The following is a 23,039-nucleotide window of genomic DNA, read 5'->3' as shown; positions in this document are numbered from 1 at the left end:
AGTCCTCATCCACTGCCTAGTAACGATTTTCCTTGCAGAGAAAGGGGTTTCATTAAGAGAGGTTTTGGTGAATTTGTCAATGTCCGATTCTGGGAATATACCCAGAAGACATAGTTCAGGGCATACAGTGTCATGCAAGAATTTAGATGTCCTGTGTCCCTTGTATTTTCGGGCAGGTCCTCCAAAGCAGATGGTAGAATGAAACCACGTCATTTAAACACAACGTGCCCTGGTCATGTTTATACCTAAATAGTCTAAGTGGAGTCCGACAGGAGCGGCGGAGTATGTACAGTTTTTTTGTGTGAGGCGATCCAAAAGTTTAGGTGAAACCAGTTTGCATGTATCCAGAGCATCGCTTCTCTTCTCATCCTCATCCTCAATTGTGCCTATCTCTCTCCCATTGAGCTTTAAGCTCGTAAGCCAATTTGGTGGACAAAGAGAGAAGCATCATATTAGAAGTACATTTTTTAGGGTCTGAGCTTTTAACTACCTCCATGAGTGGATCAGAGTCCAATTGAGGAATTGCAGGAATTGGGGAATTTAGTTCTGAAAGAATGCCAAACTTGTAAGTATCTAAAAAACATCTGGTTTGGCAGTTTGCACTCTGTCTTCAGATGTTTTTAGGTCGCCATCAGGTCTAAGATGGGATAAATAATTCACCCCTCTTTTACTCCAGACTACTGGGTCCGGAATAAGACGAAATTCGGGGAGCGAACCATTATACCACAATGGAGTAAAGTTATGGTGGCATGATAGACAAGGAAAAACGCATATATTGAGAGTCCAAGGGCCGCACGCCCCAAAATGTTGTAGAGACAAAAATGGAGAAATTCCCCCCGGGGGCTTTAAAGCGACATATTGTGTAAGGTATATTAAATTCAAAGACATGGAAATATATAAAAAAATGTTTTACTAGGTTTCTGTATCACGAGTAATGAAAATGCAGATAGTTGTAATATAAAATACATTCAGGTTACAGACAGTTGGAGACCTTTCTCAACAACAATTAAATGTTAAATGATACAATGGAATAATATATAGTGCCATTGATAAAGTAGCTTCCATAAGAATACCCCGACGCGTTTCGACCACAATTTGGTCTTCTTCAGGGGGATTTGTATTCTGGAAAGATGTCAAAAAAAGTATGTTAGGATACTAACATTCAAGTAAAATGCTGGCACCCATAGTACAGATAGTGAGGATATATTTACCGCTCGAAGCATATAGAAGGTGACATGTAACCAGAGATGATGGCCGTGGTGCAGACAAAGAATCCCAATATCCCCATGATGGTGGCATGATAAACCTAGCTTATTGGACACAACATCCCATACGCAGCTGTAGTAGTAAAGTAAAGATTGACAGTCGCTTGTTGTCTCAGCTCCCTTAAGTCCGCTTGCTATGACAGTAAAGGGGTCTGCGGTTGGGTGTGACCATTTGGGGCATAGAAAGATGAAAAACCTAGACCTGTCTATTTTATTGATGTGAAATAACTGCAATAGTTGGGCTGCCAAATAGTACAGGTTTATATCAGGGAGGGCTGTACTGCCCAAATCAGTAGGGTTTTTTTTTTTTTTACTTCCGCCATAGTAGTTTATGCCTGCAAGTCCCCAATACAAACTTCTTGAGTAATGCTTCCATTGATTTTAAAGTGTTTGAGTGGTAATTACAGGACCCATTACTCCTAGCGGTAAACGGGTCCATAGCGGGATTTTGTGCTTAAGTATATCAAAGAGGGGTTTTATATTGAGTGAAATACAGTATAGTGGGGTATTTAGTAACCTGCACTCCTAGATACCTAATCTGGTTTACTCTCTGTAAGGATAGGTTAGCCCGAGTACACAATGGTTGAAAATTGTCTAGGGGGATTATTTGGGACTTATCCAGTTAATTTTAAGGCCAGAAAAAAATCAAAGTTGTTCTGAGGGCCAAAGCAGTGGACAGGGACGTATCAGAGTCTGCTAGGTACAGTAGTGTGTTATCCACATACATGCCAATCTTTTCAGTTAGGTGTCTGGCCTGATGGCCAATTATAGCAGAGTGCGATGTTATCGCTATAGTCAGAGGCCAGTGCATATAGCAGTGGGGACAGCCTTGTCAAGTTCTTCTAGTAAGGGCAAACTGTTCAGCGGTTCATCCATTTGCCAGGACCCTAACCAGCGGGGGCCTGATACCCAAGTTTATAAAATAGGTGCAACGTTTGTATGAACCTATAGCTCTCCAGGCATTTCCATATATAGCACCACTCGACCGCATCAAACGACTTGGCAGTGTCTAGGGCGACAACAACTCTTGAGCCAATATTGTCATGTAGGGTATGCAGATTCGTATAAAGTCTTAGGTTGAAGGAGGTATTTCTCCCAGGCATGAAGCCCGACTAATCCTTGTGTATCAAAGAGAGAATTACTTTGTTGTGTCGGCTAGCAAGAATCCTAGCCAGAATCTTGACATTTACTTGTAGTAAGGAGGGGGATCTGCAAGTTCTTTTACTTTGCATTATGATTTTTCTTTTGTGGTTTTCCAGCTATTGACTTCAGGTGTCATTTTTTTTTCCAATTATCTTTTACACTGAAAATAAAAAAAATGACAGAGATGAAATGGAGAGATCTAACTCTGCAGTTGTGGGGTTGCTTCCCCATCTTTAACATGCCTTAAAAATCTATGTGCATTACACTAACATACGTAGTTTGTAATTTGGCTGGTCTGCATATGGCAACAAAAAGGTGCACGTAATATTTTTCGGTAAAGCAGCACACTACAATGCATGGTAGTGCATGTTTATTGGCAAGGATCATTGGGGTGCTATTTGGAATGAATGGCATTGCATCGTACAAATGCACGTTAATGTAGTGCAATGGTGTGAACAGCTCTCAGTCACTTCCACTGATTATAATTCTTGGTGACCTGTCAACAGACCAATGTCCATTGCTTCTCAGTAGGTGTGCAGGCCATTGGGAAGTCAGGTCTCGATTTACCCACGATCAACAGAAGAACAGTGCGACCATTAAGGTGGTGATGAAGTGGTACAAGAGGAATCAAAAGACCACGTCTAAAGTACTGAGATATAACACTGCCTTCTCAAAACAGAAGAAATTTACATATCCTCACTTCCTGCACAAAACACAAAAACAAAGAGCTCAGTCTCTGCTTATGGGCAAGTTGGTGGAGTCATGCAAATCGCTTCTTTTCCCATTTTAGCAACCAAGCCCATGTTGGACTTGTTGGACTTTTTGAGTTTGAATCTTCGGTTTCCTTTTGTACCATTGAACCGCAGCCTCAATAATTGGCTTGTTCCCCAGTACTCACAAGCCCTACACCTGAGGCCGCGTACACAAGGTCGGACAAAACCAATGAGAATGGACCGAGGTTCAGTTTTATCGGTCCAAACCGACCGTGTGTATAGCCCATCGGTCTGTTTTCCTTCGGTCCAAAATTTTAAAACATGCTTCAAAATCGAACCGATGGACCGCTGCCCGATCGGTCCAAACCGATGGTTAGTACAGAAAGCATCAGTTCAAAACCCGCGCATGCTCAGAATCAAGTCGATGCATGCTTGGAAGCATTGAACTTCGTTTTATTCAGCACGTTGTGTGTTTGACGTCACCGCGTTCTGACCCGATCGGTTTTTGGAACGATGGTGTGTACGCACATCAGGCCACTTCAGCGGTGAACTGATGGAAATGGCCCGTCGGACCATTCTCATTGGTTTGGAACGTCATATCTCAATTTAATGGACGCTAGGAAGCCTGAAACTGCTGTATACAAGTTGGTAATGTCTTTGCTATACACAAGCAGTTCTGGATGAACTAATTATGAAAAGGGGGAAAAAGGAATGTTTTGCATGACTCCACCTACTTACCCAGAAATAGAGACTGAGATCCTTGTTTATGGATTTTGTACCAGAAGTAGGGACATATATACAGTAAATGCCTTCTGTTTTAGGAAAGCAACGATGTATCCCGCGATAAACCTTAATACAATCTAAGATGGAGAGGATGGCTTACTTAGATAAACCGGCATTCCGTTTTTAATAACACCCTTATGTTCCATTGTCAAGAAGTTTAGCAGGGACTGGTCTGGGATGAAATCTCTAACTAATGTGCACCCTACCACTTTTCTGGATATTAACATTTATCGCTTTTGTCTTTCAGGGAATATCTTGGAAAACAGCTGCAATCGGAACAGCCGCAAGCAGTGACTGCAAGGAGCTAACTTCATCGCTGTCACTGTCCTGTGGTGAACCCCGTCTGCTTCTCTTTATCTAGTTCATGGAGCTAGTTTTATTTTATTTTGGCTATCTCCAGTTTGTGTGTTGTGCCCTCTCTTCCCAATAATATCCATGTTCTAGTAAAGTATAAATGTGAATTATTCTGATGGTTTCAAATTTTTCACTATTACATGGAAGGTCAAAGGTACTGAAACTGAATAGTGATCATTCTGCATCCTGTGTATTTATTGATATGTGGAAAACACAATTAAATGGCACATTCCAAGAAAAATCGTTGGTGTCCTTGTTTTGTTTTAAAGTACTCTGGACCTTTTCCCCTATTTTATTAATAGGAATTGATTTTTTTTTTTTCTTTCAAGTTGCCTTCATACAACAAAAAGGGAATAGTAGGAGAGGCAGAATAAATGCAACAGAGAATTATTATGACATATATTACAAAAGTCTTTATAGTTTTCTATTCCTTTTCATGTGTGCTCTAAGCACTTGGGGCCAGATTCACAGAAAAATTACGCCAGAGTATCTGCTCATACTCCGGCGTACTTTCAAATTTGCCGCGTCGTATCTTTATTTGTAATTCACAAACAAAGATACAACGGCTTTTGGCTACGATCCGACAGACGTACGGCTTCGTACGCCTTCGGATCTTAGGATGCAATACTTCGGTGACCGCTGGGTGGAGTTTGCGTTTTTTTCCGTGTCGGGTATGCAAATTAGCTGTTTACGGCGATCCTCGCTAGTCGGTTTTTCCCGTCGCAAACTTAAGCCTGCTATTTCATGGCTTAGATTTAGACCAGCCATGTTAAAGTATGGCCGTCGTTCCCGTGTCGAATTTCAACTTTTTTTTTTGCGTAAGACGTCCGGGAATACGAAAGGACGTAACGCACGTCGCCGTTCTAAAAACACGTCGGGGCGCCGTAATTTCGCGCAAAGCACGGCGGGAAATTTCCTAACGGAGCATGCACAGAACGTTCGGTGCGGGAACGCTCCTAATTTAAATGGTACACGCCCCATTTGAATTAGGCGGGCTTGCGCCGGACGGCTTTACGCTACGCCGCCGCAAGTTTACACGCAAGTGCTTTGTGAATCAAGCACTTATGACGAAAAATTGCGGCGGAGTAACGTAAAGGAGGATACGTTACGCCGCCGTAATTGTTCGTGAATCTGGCCCTTGGTGGTGGAATTACATATTTAACTTGAATTATTAATGGCGTGTGACAAAAAGTGTCTGAAGTTTCTTTAGTGAAAATTTTACATAAAACTGATGAGATTTCTGAAGAATATCACATCGTTTTTAAAAAGAACCTTAAGGGCTCTTTCACACGGATGGACCGTATGTCCGCTTTTTCATCCATCCGGACGAAAAAGGGACATACATCGGTCCCTATGAGATTGCTGGTGTCAGCAGGTGAACATCCGCTGACACCCGATCTCACCCGATTCCGCAATCCTCTGATTCTGCAGACGGAGGAAAACCCTATTTTTCCCATCCGTCATCGGATCGGGTGAACACGGACAAGCGGTCCATGTTCATCCGATCCCCCCCATAGAGGAGAGCAGAGAAAAGCCCTGTCATCCGCCGGCTCAGCGGGGATCAACAGAGCGATCCCCGCTGAGCAAGCAGAGGTTCACAGGGCGGATCATCTCTGATTCGCCCCGTGTGAAAGAGCCCTTAAGCAACGTTTTCAGAATTAAAAAGAAAGTCTGTTCTAGGTAACCTTTTGGTGCCTACACTTGACTTTATTGTTGCTCCTCAATGCTAATATTGACATTAAAGTTGTGTTCAAATTTTAAAATACTTTGTGTTTTCTTTTCCATAAACAAATTTGTATTCACTTCTAGTGTGCCTTGGGATTTGCTAGCAAATGTGTCTTCTCAATATAATCATTATCTTATTTGTAGATTGCTGTCCATACCAGGCCCCTCAGGTCTGGTATATATTTTAGGGGAACCCCACGCCAATTTTTTTTTAAATTCATACTAGACCCTTATCTGAGCATGCGGGGGGGGGGGTGGGTCAACTGACAGTTTTTCTTTCTTTACCTCCTTAAGACCGGTGCCTCCTTTTATGATGCCCGGGGCAGGGCTTAAGAGCACATGACTGCCGTGATTGGTTGTGACATTATCTGAAAAGTCCTGATCGCAAGGAGCAATCGGGAGCTTTCAGTTAGGCGCCGGTAGCTGAGTCGGGATCACTCATCGTGTGCGCTCTCGGCATAGCTGGGTGCACAGCAGTTCACGCAAATATGCGGCCCCTCGATGCTAAGGACCAGGTGCCGAAAGGCCGCATATTTGCGTATGGTTGGCACCAAGGAGTTAAACAGGAATGTGACTGTGAATTGAGGCATTCACAAGTGTGTAAAAATGCATTGCCTTCAGGTCCATAACACAAAATCCAAAAATTTGCATCTCCGTACATGCGCATACACATTAACCATTGGAAAAAAAGGACAGGGCATTTTTACATATTAAAAGATTTATCTATTTACTTATCACTAAGCAGGAACTTGTGTTCCTTGCCTGAATGATCAGTACATTCTTTACAGTTGTGCTACGGCAGTTTGAGAGCTCTAGAGGGATCCCTAATGAATCCCTTGTTCTCTATCCAGGTCTGCAGGCATGTTTTCCACTACTACATGTACAGCACAGACTGCAAAGAAGCTGAATGTATGCAAAGTAATGATTATATTAGCTGTTTTTAAGCAGTTGTATGTGCAAAGGTACTTTTAGCCCATGGTTCTTTTACTAGCATTTATTAAACCTACACAATTTGGAGGATCAGAGATCTGGACTTTGAAGGCACATACAGTGGATATTAAAAGTCTACACACCCCTGTTAAAATGTCAGGTTTCATTGATGTAAAAAAAAAAAATAGACAATGTTAAGTCATTTCAGAACTTTAATGTGACCTGTAAACTGTACAATTCAATTGAAAAACAAACTGAAATCTTTTAGAGCCCTTTCACACTGGAGCGTTTTTACAGCGTTTTTAGCGTAAAAATAGTGCTCATAAAACGCTCTCCATGCGTCTCAATGAACCCTTTCACACTGAGGCGTTGCGCTGGTGGGGCGTTGAGAAAAGTCCTGCAAGCAGCATCTTTGGAGCAGCTTTTGGGTGCTGAAAAAACGCTCCAAAAGCGCCCCTCTTCATTGAAATGAATTAAAAGCGCTGTAAAAATGCCTGAATAGCGCCTATAATCCGCTCTGAACTGTAGAAAAGTCACATGATCTCCCAAAAATTTTAAAAAAGAGCATCTACAACAGCAGGACTGAAATTGCCCATGCTTCAAGAATGCTGGGAAAACACTGTTAAAACGCCTGCAGCGTTGCGTTAATTTTACCGCTAGTGCCCTAAAAACACTGTAAAAACATAGTAATATCGCTAAAGGCGTTTAAGGGTGTTTTTGCAGCGCCTCAGTGTGAAAGGGCTCTTAGAGGGGGGGAAGTAAAAATAAAATAATGTCATTGCATAAGTGTGCACACCCTCTTATAACTGGGAATGTAGCTGTGTTCAGAATTAATAAAGAATGTGTGGTATTGGGGTAAGTGGTGCTGCCCTCCAATTAGATAGTAGCATAGGTAGAGATGGGAAGAAGGATGACCGCTCAGATAGACCAAAGAACTCTCTCACCAAATCCAAAACCCTGGGTGCCGGCAATGCAATAACATGCAAAAATTGATGAGGAAGACTAGGACAGCCGCACTCCAAAAAAACATTCCTTTTTAATAAAAATTGGTCACAAAACTGACATGTCACAGCAGAAATTAGAAAAAACAGCTGACGCGTTTCACACTGTCCTACAGTGCTTAATCATAGCTCAGAGATATGGTTAAATCCTTCCGTAGGATAACTTGTAGTAATGTTATTAAATAAGATCCACTTCCTCTTAGGTGACTATATCAAAACTGATAGTGAACCTTCCAAAGTGGTAGTGTTAAACTTAATGGTTGCATCAAAGTGAAGCTCGTTGCTGCATGCCACCCATGAAGAGCGAATCAATGTTTAGGTCGCTCTTCCTGGGGGGGCCAGTCAACAGGGGATATATATACACTTAGTGGTTGCTACACGTGCAATCCTCCCTTTAATGCTCTTAGGAAGTGATTAATCCTCAGAGTTTACAATGTTGTGAAAAATAACCTGAAAAGTGATCCATGTCACCATTCAATGGGTGAATTTACAGAATTGTGATAAATAACCTGGAAAAGTAATCCAAAATGGTGTTACCCTTCAATGGGTGATATTGACTTGTGTGAGTTGGATATAAACCTCAAAGTGCATTTGATACTATAGTGTATCCAATAACGTGATCCAATATTTAAATTACATGTGCTAAATATCAAAACCTAAAAAACATAAAATATAATCGCCCTAAATTCAAAAACCTGTGGGCATTAGTAAGTGAAAAATAAATAAACGTGTCCTGTGTATCAGACCCGAATTGGGGGAATGATGTATGTCCTCTGTGTCCAATGAATGTCCAATGAAGATTTTATCCTCAAGTGTACAGGTCAAGGTAACTTTTGTGCTCGCCCTTGATACCCCACTCACCAGATCCAGGTACCCCTGCAGGGGGGATAAGCGAAAGGGAGTGGGTTGGTTCCCTCGCGTGTGTCTGCTGATCTTAGACTTAGTCCACTGGTCAGATCTTGTAGCAGCACTTCGTAGCTGCTTTCCCAGCTTGTCAGCTCCTGGTATCCTCATAAGACCAGAGAAAGACGAACTTGCATGGTGTAATTCTGATTATTTTTTTAAAAGTTATATATAGTTTAACCACTTAAGACCCGGACCTTTAGGCAGCTAAAGGACCCGGCCAGTTTTTGCGATTCGGCACTGCGTCGCTTTAACTGACAATTGCGTGGTTGTGCGACGTGGCTCCCAAACAAAATTGGCGTCCTTTTTTCCCCACAAATAGAGCTTTCTTTTGGTGGTATTTGATCACCTCTGCGTTTTAAATTTTTTGCGCTATAAACAAAAATAGAGCGAACATTTTGAAAAAAATGCAATATTTTTTACTTTTTGCTATAATAAATATCCCCCAAAATATATAAAAAAAATGTTTTTTCCTCAGTTTAGGCCGATACGTATTCTTCTACCTATTTTTGGTAAAAAAAATCGCAATAAGCGTTAATCGATTGGTTTGCGCAAAATTTATAGCGTTTACAAAATAGGGGATAATTTTTTTTTTTACTACTAATGGCGGCGATCAGCGTTTTTTTTTTTTTTTTTCGTGACTGCGACATTATGGCGGACACTTTGAACAATTTTGACACATTTTTGGGACCATTGTCATTTTCACAGCAAAAAATGCATTTAAAAATGCATTGTTTACTGTGAAAATGACAATTGCAGTTTGGGAGTTAACCACAAGGGAGGGCTGATGGGGTTATGTATGACTTCATCTGTGTTTCTAACTGTAGGGGGGTGTGGCTGCAGGTTTGACGTCATCGATTGTGATTCCCTATGTAAGGGAACACACGATCGATGACGACGCCACAGTGAAGAACGGGGAAGCTGTGTTTACACACCGCTCTCCCTGCTCTTCAGCTCCGGGGACCGATCGCGGGACTCCAGCGGCGATCGGGTCCGAGAGTCCTGCGGCCACGGAGCTTCGGACCCGGTCGCATGCATGCGCCCGCCAACTTACGGCTGGGCTTAAAGGGCAACGTACAGGTACGTTGATGTGCCGATCTGCCGACGTATATCGGCGCAAAGGTGTCCTTAAGTGGTTAAAAGCGATCCAAGTCGCATCATTTAAATGCAGATAAAAAAAACGTGTAGCAACCACTTAGTGTATATATATCCCCTGTTGACTGGCCCACAGGAAGAGCGACCCGGACTTTGACTCGCTCTTCATGGGTGGCATGCAGCAACAAGCTTCATTTTGACGCAACTTTTAAGTATAACACTACCACTTTGGAAGGTTCACAATCAGTTTGGATATAGTCACTTAAGAGGAAGTGGATCTTATTTAATAACATTACTACAAGTTAGGGCTCTTTCACACAGGTGGACCGTATGTCCGGTCTTTCATCCACCCGTGTACGGATAAAAAATGAACATACATTGATTCCTATGAGATTGCAGGTGTCAGTGGATGAACATCCGCTGACACCCGATCTCATCCGGGTCCACAATCCTCCGATTCTGCAGACAGGGGAAAACCCTATTTTTCCTTTCGTCATCGAATCGGGTGAACGCGGACAGACAGTCCGTGTTCATCCAATCCCCCCATAGGGGAGAGCGGAGATCTGACAGGGCGGTCCCTGCACAGTGTGCGGGTACCGCCCTGTCATCCGGCGGCTCAGCGGAGATTAGCGGAGCGATCCCTGCTGAGCAAGCGGAGGTTCACGGGGCGGATCATCACGGATCCGTCCCATGTGAAAGAGCCTTAACCTACGGAAGGATTTAACCACATCTCTACCCATACTACTATCTAATTGGAGGGCTACTTCCCCCAATACCACACATCCTTTATACAATTCAGATCTCTCTTGTTACAGGGACATCTAGGGGAGGCAGCAGCCCAGGAATATTTGTTAAGCACAGATTTAACAATTATACATGGGGCCAGATTCACAGAGAAATACGCCGGCGTATCTACTGATACTCCGGCGTATTTTCAAATTTGCCGCGTCGTATCTTTAGTTTGAATTCTCAAACCAAGATACGACGGCTTTAGGCGTACGCCTTCGGATCGTAGAGGTAATACTTCGGTGCTCGCTGGGTGGAGTTCGCATCGTTTTCCCGCGTCGGGTATGCTAATTGGCTGTTTACGGCGTTCCACGAAGGTACGCGCGTTCGTCACATTCTCTTACGTCGGGCTTTTCCCGCCGGATAGTTACGGCTACTATTTCATGGCTTATATTTAGACTGCCCATGTTAAAGTATGGCCGTCGTTCCCGCGTCAAATTTAATTTTATTTTTTTTTGCGTAAGTCGTCCGTGAATAGGAAAGGACGTAACGCACATCGCCGTTCAAAAGATTACGTCGGTGCAACGTCATTTCGCGCAAAGCACGGCAGGAAATTTTAAAACGGAGCATGAGCAGTACGTTCGGCGCGGGAACGCGCCTAATTTAAATGATACACGCCCCATTTGAATTAGGCGGGCTTGCGCCGGACGCATTTACGCTACGCCGCCGCAAGTTTACAGGCAAGTGCTTTGTGAATCAAGCACTTGCGCTTAAAACTTGCGGCGGTGTAACTTAAATGGGATACGTTAGACCGCCGCAAACGTACCTGAATCTGGCCCATAGTGTTCAGAATTAAGCAATCACATTCAAAGTCATGTTAAATAGGAGTCAGTACACACCTGCCATCAGTTAAAGTGCCTCGCTTTGTACAGCAGCTCTGCAGAGAGCTTCCAAAGCATCAGAGGGATCTCTTTGTTTAAAAGGATCAGTCAGGAAAGAATTTCCAAGGCATTAGATGTACCATGGAATACAGTGAAGACAGTCGTCAAGTGAAGAAAATAGGGCACAACAGTGAAATTAAACAAAAAACCCTAAGGTTGGCGCTGCGCTGAATTAATTGAGTGATTAAAAGGTGTAACAATAAAAATTAATAGTTATATAAATGAAGAGCAGCTAGCATTAAATTGTGTACCACAATATTACAAACATAAAAACAAAAAAAGGGGATGCAGCGCTAATAAGTGACGAATCAGCAATATAGGTGAGTAATTGGTGATGTTAGTAGAAAAAAATCAATAATAAAAATGATCATTCCAAAGAATAAACAATTTAAGGAATAAATAAGAGAAAATCACCACGCTGCAAATAGTCCAGAAGTTAATGAATGATTGCACTTAATTTTCTCTTAATTGTCCCACAAGTGAAAATGTGAAAAAAACTAAAAAAAGAAAAGATGACACGGAAAATCCATATAAAAAAGATCCATAAAGATTTCCAAGACGGTGAAGATAGGGTGATGAAAGATGAAATTCCACACTGCACCCGTGCTTATAAAATGCTGGCTCACAGCAATACCTAAGGGTCAGTTCCAGCGTATAAGACGGAATTGTACAGATATTGTTGACTACCAGGAACAATCCAATATTTTAAAATTAAGATTTTTAAATAAAGGATATCAAGAGGAAAAGATTAATGAGACGATCACTACAGTGGAACAGATGGATCGAAACTCCCTCCTGACAAGGAATAATAGAACAAATGCTATCCCCTCGGACAAATTCAGTTGGTCGCTGACTACGAGATACTCCAATCAGCACTTTTCAATTAAAAAAATCCTGAGGAAGCATTGGGGGGTACTTAGAAGTGATCGGATCCTGGGGGCATATATCCCTGAGAACCCACTCCTGATTTTTAAAGGGGCACCCTCATTAAGGCTGAATTTAGCACCCAATGTCATCGACCCTCCTAAAAACTTAGTTTTCTTTCAATCTCTGAAGGGCTTTTTTCCATGCCGGAAATGTAGTGTTTGTAAGGTCAATTCCTTTAAGGAAAGAAAATGCACGAATTTCCAATCTACAGTCACTGGGAAAACACATGAGATTGAATCATTTATTACCTGTTCGACAAAGTATGTGGTGTATATGATACAGTGCCCATGTTCGAAGCAATATGTGGGTCGCACCAAACGTGAACTGCATATTCGCCTTGGTGAACACATAGGTAGGATTAAGAGTGGGTTCCCCAAACATAATCTTTCTAAACATTATGACAAATACCATGGGAGAGATTTGAAGGGGACCACCTTTTTTGCTATTGATAACATCCGCCCTCATTGGAGAGGTACCAACATGGTTCGTGCCATATCGAGGCTAGAGACTCGCTGGATTTTTTGTTTAAAATCTTTTGTTCCCTTTGGACTAAATGTCGATTGGGATATTAATTGTTTTCTTAATAATTCTTAATATAAATTCCTTTTAACAAATTATTTTTTAACAAATTATTTTTTAACAAATTATTATCCAAACTTATGTGACCCATGATTAATTTAGGGTTTATTCTATATGGTTTTATCATTAAAAGTTTATTATATTTATGTATGTTGTTGATAAATAATGGCGTGCACTATACTTCTGTATGGTTGCAGTTAACTTGATGCCGTACTGATTGTTACATACTTTCTGGTGATTGAACACCGGCATGCTAGTCACTGACATGCTTTGATTTGGCATGGCAGAAGTAAATCTAATGCCCTAATGGGTACTATATACAACCCGGTGATCAAGCACTGGCATGCATGTCTATACGTCCTATATGCACCCGTTAATATATTGTTGTATTAATTTCTTATCTAATTTATATTGTAATTTAAGCATATCAAATTTGTTAACTAGAATGTATATTAACTGTTTACATTGTATTAATTTATGATATAACATCGATCCTCTCCGATCATACTTAGTTGCCGCCTACCCGATGCTATCCTACTGGTTGACAACACACCTCCGCGTTTCTTTTCTTATATGCTATAAGAATTTATGCTATAAGATTTTATTTTTACTATGATTGACCGATTAGCTTTATGCAATGATCGGAATTGATCTCTTCTTCCCGCTACCAATTATACTAGTTTGCCCTCAGTCGAATACTAGGGCCTTTGCATGTCTTTCCCACCTCAAAGATGGAGTCCTCTGCTATTTATACACTGTGCGCGCTGACGTCGTCATCCGGCCAAACCCCCGTAGATGTCCTGTTGAGACGAAACGATCGTCGGGTTGCTGTGACGTCATCGCGTTTTCGCCCTGTACGCTAGCGGTGTGTGAGTCCTGGTAGCGAGGAAGCATCGTAGCATTGGAGCATCGGAGAAGGACTTTTTTCTATGACTGCTTGTTACTGCCTATTATACACTACTTAACTGTAAGTGCAACTTTTAATAAATATCGATTGTGATTTTAAACGGTATACACTATGAGAATCCCTTTCTCTTTCATTATCCACGGTTCCGTTCGGACCCTATGCTGAGCCCTCTGATCATCCAGGTGGATGGGTTGTGGGATACCTCAATTCCCATAGGCTTTATGAGACTGGTGAGATACAGTCTTTAATTGCGGTAAGGAGGCATTTTATAAGCACGGGTGCAGTGTGGAATTTCATCTTTCATCACCCTATCTTCACCGTCTTGGAAATCTTTATGGATCTTTTTTATATGGATTTTCCGTGTCATCTTTTCTTTTTTTAGTTTTTTTCACATTTTCACTTGTGGGACAATTAAGAGAAAATTAAGTGCAATCATTCATTAACTTCTGGACTATTTGCAGCGTGGTGATTTTCTCTTATTTATTCCTTAAATTGTTTATTCTTTGGAATGATCATTTTTATTATTGATTTTTTTCTACTAACATCACCAATTACTCACCTATATTGCTGATTCGTCACTTATTAGCGCTGCATCCCCTTTTTTTGTTTTTATGTTTGTAATATTGTGGTACACAATTTAATGCTAGCTGCTCTTCATTTATATAACTATTAATTTTTATTGTTACACCTTTTAATCACTCAATTAATTCAGCGCAGCGCCAACCTTAGGGTTTTTTGTTTTGTTTTACTTGTATTTGTACTCAGACGCTGCTGCTTAGCACTTATTATGGATATTTTTGATTTTAGATCACAATATAGCATAAATTTAGATGGTGTGTTTGATGGAAACACAGAGCAAACAGATGCCCTGGGTGGCTTGTTTTTGAGGCTTAAAAATCTCCTCATATCCGAGCTGCATACCATTTGGGACATTGCTTATCTTGAACATTATGTTGAAAAGGAAATGGTACCCCGCAGCCTTAGGTGGGAAGTGGCTCCCCAAAAAGGAGAAACTGACCTTGAGGGCTGGTATACCTACTTTAACGATATAGGGGTTAAATTTCTCCAGTTCCTTTTGGATAAAAAACAGACCAAACTAAAATCATTGAATGAAGAAATTGGGTCAGTACGAACTAAACTCAATATCTTCAAAGAACAGGAGATATACTCAACCAAATCTGAGCAATTAAAAGAAATTATAGAAAAGGAAGGGCTGGATCAAAAAAATAAGAAAAAGAAAAAATTCAACCGTGATCTTTCTGACTATTCCAACAAAGTAGTTTTTAAATGGCAAACAACTTTGGAGAACACTGACAGTGTCAAAACCGTTACTGCAGTCTCAACCTCACAACCCATCCCTTCCAATTCCAACCGAGCCCCCCCACAGCTACCACCACAAGGTTCAGCTAACATTAGGAATCAATATACCAATAATGTTCCAGCTCTGCCTAAAACACATAAACCAGTCAAAAAGGTTCATTCCCAAGGCCCTCCCAAGGGAGTACGTCCCAAAGTACCGTCTTTCGCAAGGGATCCCGCTTATAGGGATAATGTGCAAAACGGTTACTATGTCCCTAGAGATTCTCAACCATCTAGAGAACCTCATCCACCTATGAGCTCAATGGACCAAAGGAGAGAAGTCAAAGGGAGTTGGCATTTTAGACCATATCAGCCAAGGGTTGCCAATTATACCAATGATCCCAGAGATACTCGTATAGACCCACGAGATCGTTGGCACTTACAACCGGCAACACAGAATTACAGAGAGCATAAGGGGGAAGTGAGTAATCACACTCCTAGTTATATCTCCCTGGATAATCGTTTTGCCCCCCTTTCTAATTATCACTTAGATCCCTGGGAAGAGAATGGGGTTACTTCACAGTACCCGAATGAGCCACCATTTCAAAGAGATTATTATGTGGACTCACCCTGCGAATCTGATAGTATTAATCCACCACGTTTTTTTCCCATGACACGGAGCCAAAGCAAGAAAGAGTACGACGACAGAGAGGCCTCAGAGGGGGGAGGCGAATCCGGGCCAAAGAGAGGAAACCAACGGACTTAGCTGGTATTTTCAACCTTAGTTCAGCTTCCTTAACAGTGGGCGAACAGAATATCTTGAGTCAGGGCCTCAAATTCGCCCCCCCCCGGCAACTCAATAAATTTGAAACTTTTATTGATATTAACAAATTTATTAGAAAAATGAATATAAAGAGACATTTCATTTTAAATCCGATGGGGAATGGTACTCAAATTATTCACAAGATTCCTCCATCTTTGATGCGACGTTCTGAAGCCTCCATGGATAGTGGCACACCGATTACTAATGTCCCTATTCAGCATACCAATTTGAAGAATGCATCATTATTCAACCCCCCTGGTTTTGTGGCTCCAGCTATACAAGTATTTAAGGAACTTGTCACTAAGGACCTTCTGTCCTTGAAAGTCACTAAACCTAGGAGCGCTTTCTCAATTGAAACTAATATTAAAAAGATATGCCAGCGGAATGATGTAATAATCAGACCAGCCGACAAAGGCGGGGGCATCGTTATATTGGATAAATCCCAATATATAGAGGAAATGAATCGTCAACTCTCTGATGTTTTAACATACACAGTCTTGCCCTCTAATCCAACAGCTAAATATAGGAAGGCATTAGCTAACATCATTGATCAGGGCCTCCAAAAAGGGATCCTTAATAAAAAAGAGCATGCCCATCTTATACCAATTATACCACGTGTACCTGTGATATACTATTTACCCAAAATTCACAAAAATTTGGTTAAACCCCCCGGCCGCCCAATTATTAGTGGCATCGATTCCGTCACCGCTAGAATAGGCAAATATGTAGATTATTTTTTACAACCGCTGGTGAAAGCCACTCCAGCCTATTTAGGTGACACCACTGAAGTTCTGAATCTTTTGAAGAACTTTGAGTGGAAGGAAGGGTACATTCTGGCCACGGCGGATGTGGCCTCTCTTTACACTGTTATCTCCCATCAACAAGGTTTAGAGGCAGTTAGCTTTTATCTTCATCAGGAATCTAATATACCGCATTTACAAAAAGAGTTTATTTTGGAATTATTACAATTTGCAGCTACCCACAATTATTTTTGGTTTGGAAGCACTTTCTTTCTTCAAATTTGTGGTGTAGCGATGGGGGCAAAATTCGCTCCTAGTTTAGCCAATCTCTTTATGGCTTACTGGGAGCGAGATGTGATTGATGTGCAGGCCCCGCCACAATTACGTCTTTGGAAACGTTACATAGATGACGTGATAGTGATATGGGAGGGTGACGTCACATCTTTAGAGGAATTTTTTTCTAGACTTAACTCTAATGACAGAGGAATCTCTCTCCAACATGACATCAGTATCTCCCATATTAATTTTTTGGATTTAAATATATTTGTAAAAAATGGAAAATTAAGTACCAATACTTTTTTTAAAGCAACTGATCGGAATGCTTTTATCCCTACCACGAGCTGTCATCATAATTCCTGGCTCACAGCAATACCTAAGGGTCAGTTCCAGCGTATAAGACGGAATTGTACAGATATTGTTGACTACCAGGAACAATCCAATATTTTAAAATTAAGATTTTTAAATAAAGGATATCAAGAGGAAAAGATTAATGAGACGATCACTACAGTGGAACAGATGGATCGAAACTCCCTCCTGACAAGGAATAATAGAACAAATGCTATCCCCTCGGACAAATTCAGTTGGTCGCTGACTACGAGATACTCCAATCAGCACTTTTCAATTAAAAAAATCCTGAGGAAGCATTGGGGGGTACTTAGAAGTGATCGGATCCTGGGGGCATATATCCCTGAGAACCCACTCCTGATTTTTAAAGGGGCACCCTCATTAAGGCTGAATTTAGCACCCAATGTCATCGACCCTCCTAAAAACTTAGTTTTCTTTCAATCTCTGAAGGGCTTTTTTCCATGCCGGAAATGTAGTGTTTGTAAGGTCAATTCCTTTAAGGAAAGAAAATGCACGAATTTCCAATCTACAGTCACTGGGAAAACACATGAGATTGAATCATTTATTACCTGTTCGACAAAGTATGTGGTGTATATGATACAGTGCCCATGTTCGAAGCAATATGTGGGTCGCACCAAACGTGAACTGCATATTCGCCTTGGTGAACACATAGGTAGGATTAAGAGTGGGTTCCCCAAACATAATCTTTCTAAACATTATGACAAATACCATGGGAGAGATTTGAAGGGGACCACCTTTTTTGCTATTGATAACATCCGCCCTCATTGGAGAGGTACCAACATGGTTCGTGCCATATCGAGGCTAGAGACTCGCTGGATTTTTTGTTTAAAATCTTTTGTTCCCTTTGGACTAAATGTCGATTGGGATATTAATTGTTTTCTTAATAATTCTTAATATAAATTCCTTTTAACAAATTATTTTTTAACAAATTATTTTTTAACAAATTATTATCCAAACTTATGTGACCCATGATTAATTTAGGGTTTATTCTATATGGTTTTATCATTAAAAGTTTATTATATTTATGTATGTTGTTGATAAATAATGGCGTGCACTATACTTCTGTATGGTTGCAGTTAACTTGATGCCGTACTGATTGTTACATACTTTCTGGTGATTGAACACCGGCATGCTAGTCACTGACATGCTTTGATTTGGCATGGCAGAAGTAAATCTAATGCCCTAATGGGTACTATATACAACCCGGTGATCAAGCACTGGCATGCATGTCTATACGTCCTATATGCACCCGTTAATATATTGTTGTATTAATTTCTTATCTAATTTATATTGTAATTTAAGCATATCAAATTTGTTAACTAGAATGTATATTAACTGTTTACATTGTATTAATTTATGATATAACATCGATCCTCTCCGATCATACTTAGTTGCCGCCTACCCGATGCTATCCTACTGGTTGACAACACACCTCCGCGTTTCTTTTCTTATATGCTATAAGAATTTATGCTATAAGATTTTATTTTTACTATGATTGACCGATTAGCTTTATGCAATGATCGGAATTGATCTCTTCTTCCCGCTACCAATTATACTAGTTTGCCCTCAGTCGAATACTAGGGCCTTTGCATGTCTTTCCCACCTCAAAGATGGAGTCCTCTGCTATTTATACACTGTGCGCGCTGACGTCGTCATCCGGCCAAACCCCCGTAGATGTCCTGTTGAGACGAAACGATCGTCGGGTTGCTGTGACGTCATCGCGTTTTCGCCCTGTACGCTAGCGGTGTGTGAGTCCTGGTAGCGAGGAAGCATCGTAGCATTGGAGCATCGGAGAAGGACTTTTTTCTATGACTGCTTGTTACTGCCTATTATACACTACTTAACTGTAAGTGCAACTTTTAATAAATATCGATTGTGATTTTAAACGGTATACACTATGAGAATCCCTTTCTCTTTCATTATCCACGGTTCCGTTCGGACCCTATGCTGAGCCCTCTGATCATCCAGGTGGATGGGTTGTGGGATACCTCAATTCCCATAGGCTTTATGAGACTGGTGAGATACAGTCTTTAATTGCGGTAAGGAGGCATTTTATAAGCACGGGTGCAGTGTGGAATTTCATCTTTCATCACCCTATCTTCACCGTCTTGGAAATCTTTATGGATCTTTTTTATATGGATTTTCCGTGTCATCTTTTCTTTTTTTAGTTTTTTTCACATTTTCACTTGTGGGACAATTAAGAGAAAATTAAGTGCAATCATTCATTAACTTCTGGACTATTTGCAGCGTGGTGATTTTCTCTTATTTATTCCTTAAATTGTTTATTCTTTGGAATGATCATTTTTATTATTGATTTTTTTCTACTAACATCACCAATTACTCACCTATATTGCTGATTCGTCACTTATTAGCGCTGCATCCCCTTTTTTTGTTTTTACAACAGTGAAATTACCAAAAAAATTATACTCTTCTTTATCAACTACACTCTCGTTTTCTTCTGTTTACACTTACTAATATGCCTGACATGTAATGTAGTTGCCTCCAGCATAGTAGACTTAGTTCTAACAATGCCCATTGATTACTGAATCGTTACTCCATTATTTTAATATACCGTATTAATCGGCGTATACCGCGCACTTTTTTTCCCTGAAGTTCAGGGCAAAATCGTGGGTGCGCGATATACGCCGATACCCGCTTCCCGCACCGAGTTTGAACTACTGCACCGGCATATACCGAGCGCAGTACACTCGTGTATAGTCGGGCAGGCTCGGGTTCTCTCGCAGTCATGTCCTGGATGTACAGGACGTGACCGCGAGAAGAGCCGAGCCTGCCCGACTATACACGAGTGTACTGCGCTCGGTATATGCCAGCGCAGTAGTTCAAGCTCAGCGCGGGGATCGAGCGGGGAGGACACCGCAGACGGACGCCGGACCCGACGAGGCCGCCGATGGACGCCGCGCAAGACACCAAAACTGTGTACTAAAACCTTTTTTTTACAGGAATTGCGGGTCCACTTTAGGGGTACGCGCTATATGCCGGAGCGCGCAATACCCCGATAAATATGGTATTTGTTTTGTTAGGAATTCACCCATTTCAGCAAAATGTGTCCTTTAGAAACCCTTATAGTTAGTACATAATGTCTGCAAACCCTATCTTAAAGAAACACTGAATATCAGCCAAGATTCTACACAATCCATAAATATTCCAAGAAATTTGCTTTATCTATACATTTTAAAGTGATTGTAAAGTCTTGTTTTTTTTTAAATAACAAATGTGTTAAACTGCACAGAAGAGGTAAGTTTGTTTTGCACTGATCAGCCCAGATCCTTCTCTTCTCTAGTCCCTCTTCTGTGATCCTGGCCCCTCCCTCATGTTCAGTGCCCCCACAGCCAGCAGCTTGCTATGGGGGCACCCGAGCTGTCACAGCTCCGTGTATCCATTCAGACATGTAGCCCCACCCCCCTCCTCTGACAGCCGTGGGAGCCAATGGCGCTGCTGATGTGTCTCAGCCAATCAGGAGGAGAGTTCTGAATGGCTAAGACACTTGTGGACATCGCTGGAGAGAGATGGGGCTCAGGTAAGGCCCCTTTCACATTGGACCTGTAGCTGCCGTGGCGGTATATCGCTGCTAAAAATAGCGGCGCTATACCGCCGAGATTGCCGCAGGAAGCGGCCACTAGTGGTGCAGTATTAACCCCCGCTAGTGGCCGATAAAGAGGCGCATTGCCGGCTGTATTGCCGCGGTTTCCCATTGTTTTCAATGGGATGGAGCGGTATACATGCTCCTCTCACCACTCCAAAGATGCTGCGGACAGGAGATTGGGACATTGCCTCAGTGTGAAAGTCCTCGGGCTTTCACATTGAGGTAGCTGGACAGGAGTTTTTCAGGCGGTATAGCAGCGCTATTTTTAGCGCTGTACCTCCTGAAAAACTCCTCAATGTGAAAGGGGTCTAAGTAATTAGAGGCTGCTACACACAGAAGTTTTTTTTTTTAATCTTAATGCAGAGAATACATGAAGATAACAAACCTCCTGCCTTTACAACTTCTTTAACCACTTCCATATCGGGCCTATTCTGGCACTCCTCTCCTACAGCTGGCAGACCAACTATGGATACATTCACAATTTTGGAATTCCTACAGCAGGGTGCTTAGGGTCTATTTTATTTATTTTATTTTAAATATAATTTTGTTGTCATTTTTTTATTTATTTACCTTTCTTTTTCCCTCTCTGTTTTCTGCTTGCTTTTTTCTTTTCTCTCTACGGTAATAATACACTATAGATGTAGGTTCCTATATTTCCGTTTCTTTTCCATTTCTCTTTCTTCTCCTGAGGTACTTCTGCTTTTCTACATTTGAACATGTTTTCTTTAGTCCCCCCCCCCCCCCCATCTCCACGTAGCAGCCTAATGTGTTCAGACATGCAGCAGGTGGGCAGAACAATATCATTGGTTTCCATGGCATTGGTGGCCCTGGCTGTCTAGCAACTCTAGTTTCTCGGACTACAACCAGCTGTATTGAGCATGCGTGGCCAGTCCCCGTAGCTGGCTGTGCTGGTAGCATGGCGACCAGTGCCAACGACAGGGCGCATCTAAGCATGAGCCACTGGCACCTCGTAGCTATTCGGCTTATCCAGCTGTTTTTTTGGCAACCACCAACGCCAACACGAGGCTCCTGAACGGGCAGATACTCCTAAACATTATGGGATATATGTGTACAATTATGTTATGAGTCCCAGCACTACCAGATTGCCATGTTTTCCAGCCGCAAATGACATAGCTCCGCAGATATACATGTGTGTGTGTATATATATATATATATATATATATATATATATATAAATATTTATATATGTGACATTTGTATATAGTTTTTGGCGGGACTGATGATGTCATATTCTGTCATGGGGTGGGAGGGGCCATCTACTCTCTGGTTCTGATTGGTGGATGTTCACTTAAATACTTCTGCACAACAGTATGCACTTATCACATGCCTGACGAAGGGGTCCTGCATGGCTCCAAAATGTTGCACTACAACGTTTTGTGATGTGATCTTTCTTGAATAAAAAAACGTTTGGACGAAGTTGATGATCCTTGGTGTGCTGGCAAATATCTACATATTTAGGTAGATTCAAAGAGATTGGACTAACTTTAGGGCGGCCTAGCCTAGCCTGTTTAGGCTACACCGCCGTAAATTAACTAGGCTAGTAGTGATTCTCAATCTACTTACCTGCTAATCTACGGTGGCGTAGCCTCAAACGAGCGGGCATAAGGGCGCCTAATTCAAATTGGTTGGAGGGGGGCGTGTTGTATGGAAATGAGGCTTGACCTCACTTTTTTTGACGTTTTTTGCTACTGCGCATGTGCCGGGTGCCTACATTTCCCAGTGCGCATTGCGGCTAAGGACGCCGTACGGGCCTATTGATTTCGACGTGTACGTAAACGACGTAACTCCCGATTCGCGGACGACTTGCACAAACGACGTAAAAAATTCGAACCTCGCGGCTGGAACGGCGGCCATACTTAACATTGGCTAGGCCACTGGAGCATAGCTCTAACTTTAGGCCGCCTAAGGCCTTACG

The 23,039-nt window shown here is 41.7% G+C and overlaps 1 protein-coding gene across 2 annotated transcripts in view; it reads left to right on the top strand.

The window, feature by feature from the left end:
* ATP6V1H (ATPase H+ transporting V1 subunit H) overlaps nt 1–4,499 on the top strand; it is a 135,762-nt gene extending 131,263 nt beyond the window's left edge. For both annotated transcript variants that reach the window (XM_040354199.1, XM_040354198.1), the window contains one exon: nt 4,152–4,499. In XM_040354199.1, coding sequence (XP_040210133.1) covers nt 4,152–4,212 — 61 coding nt within the window. In that variant the 3' untranslated portion in view covers nt 4,213–4,499. The remainder of the gene's footprint in view (nt 1–4,151) is intronic.
* The last annotated feature ends 18,540 nt before the right edge of the window (nt 4,500–23,039 follow it).

Source organism: Rana temporaria, chromosome 5 (genome assembly GCF_905171775.1).
Source record: "Rana temporaria chromosome 5, aRanTem1.1, whole genome shotgun sequence".
NCBI lineage: Eukaryota > Metazoa > Chordata > Amphibia > Anura > Ranidae > Rana > Rana temporaria.
The sequence above is the reverse complement of the archived record's forward strand: the minus strand, read 5'-3'. Positions and strand labels throughout refer to the sequence as shown.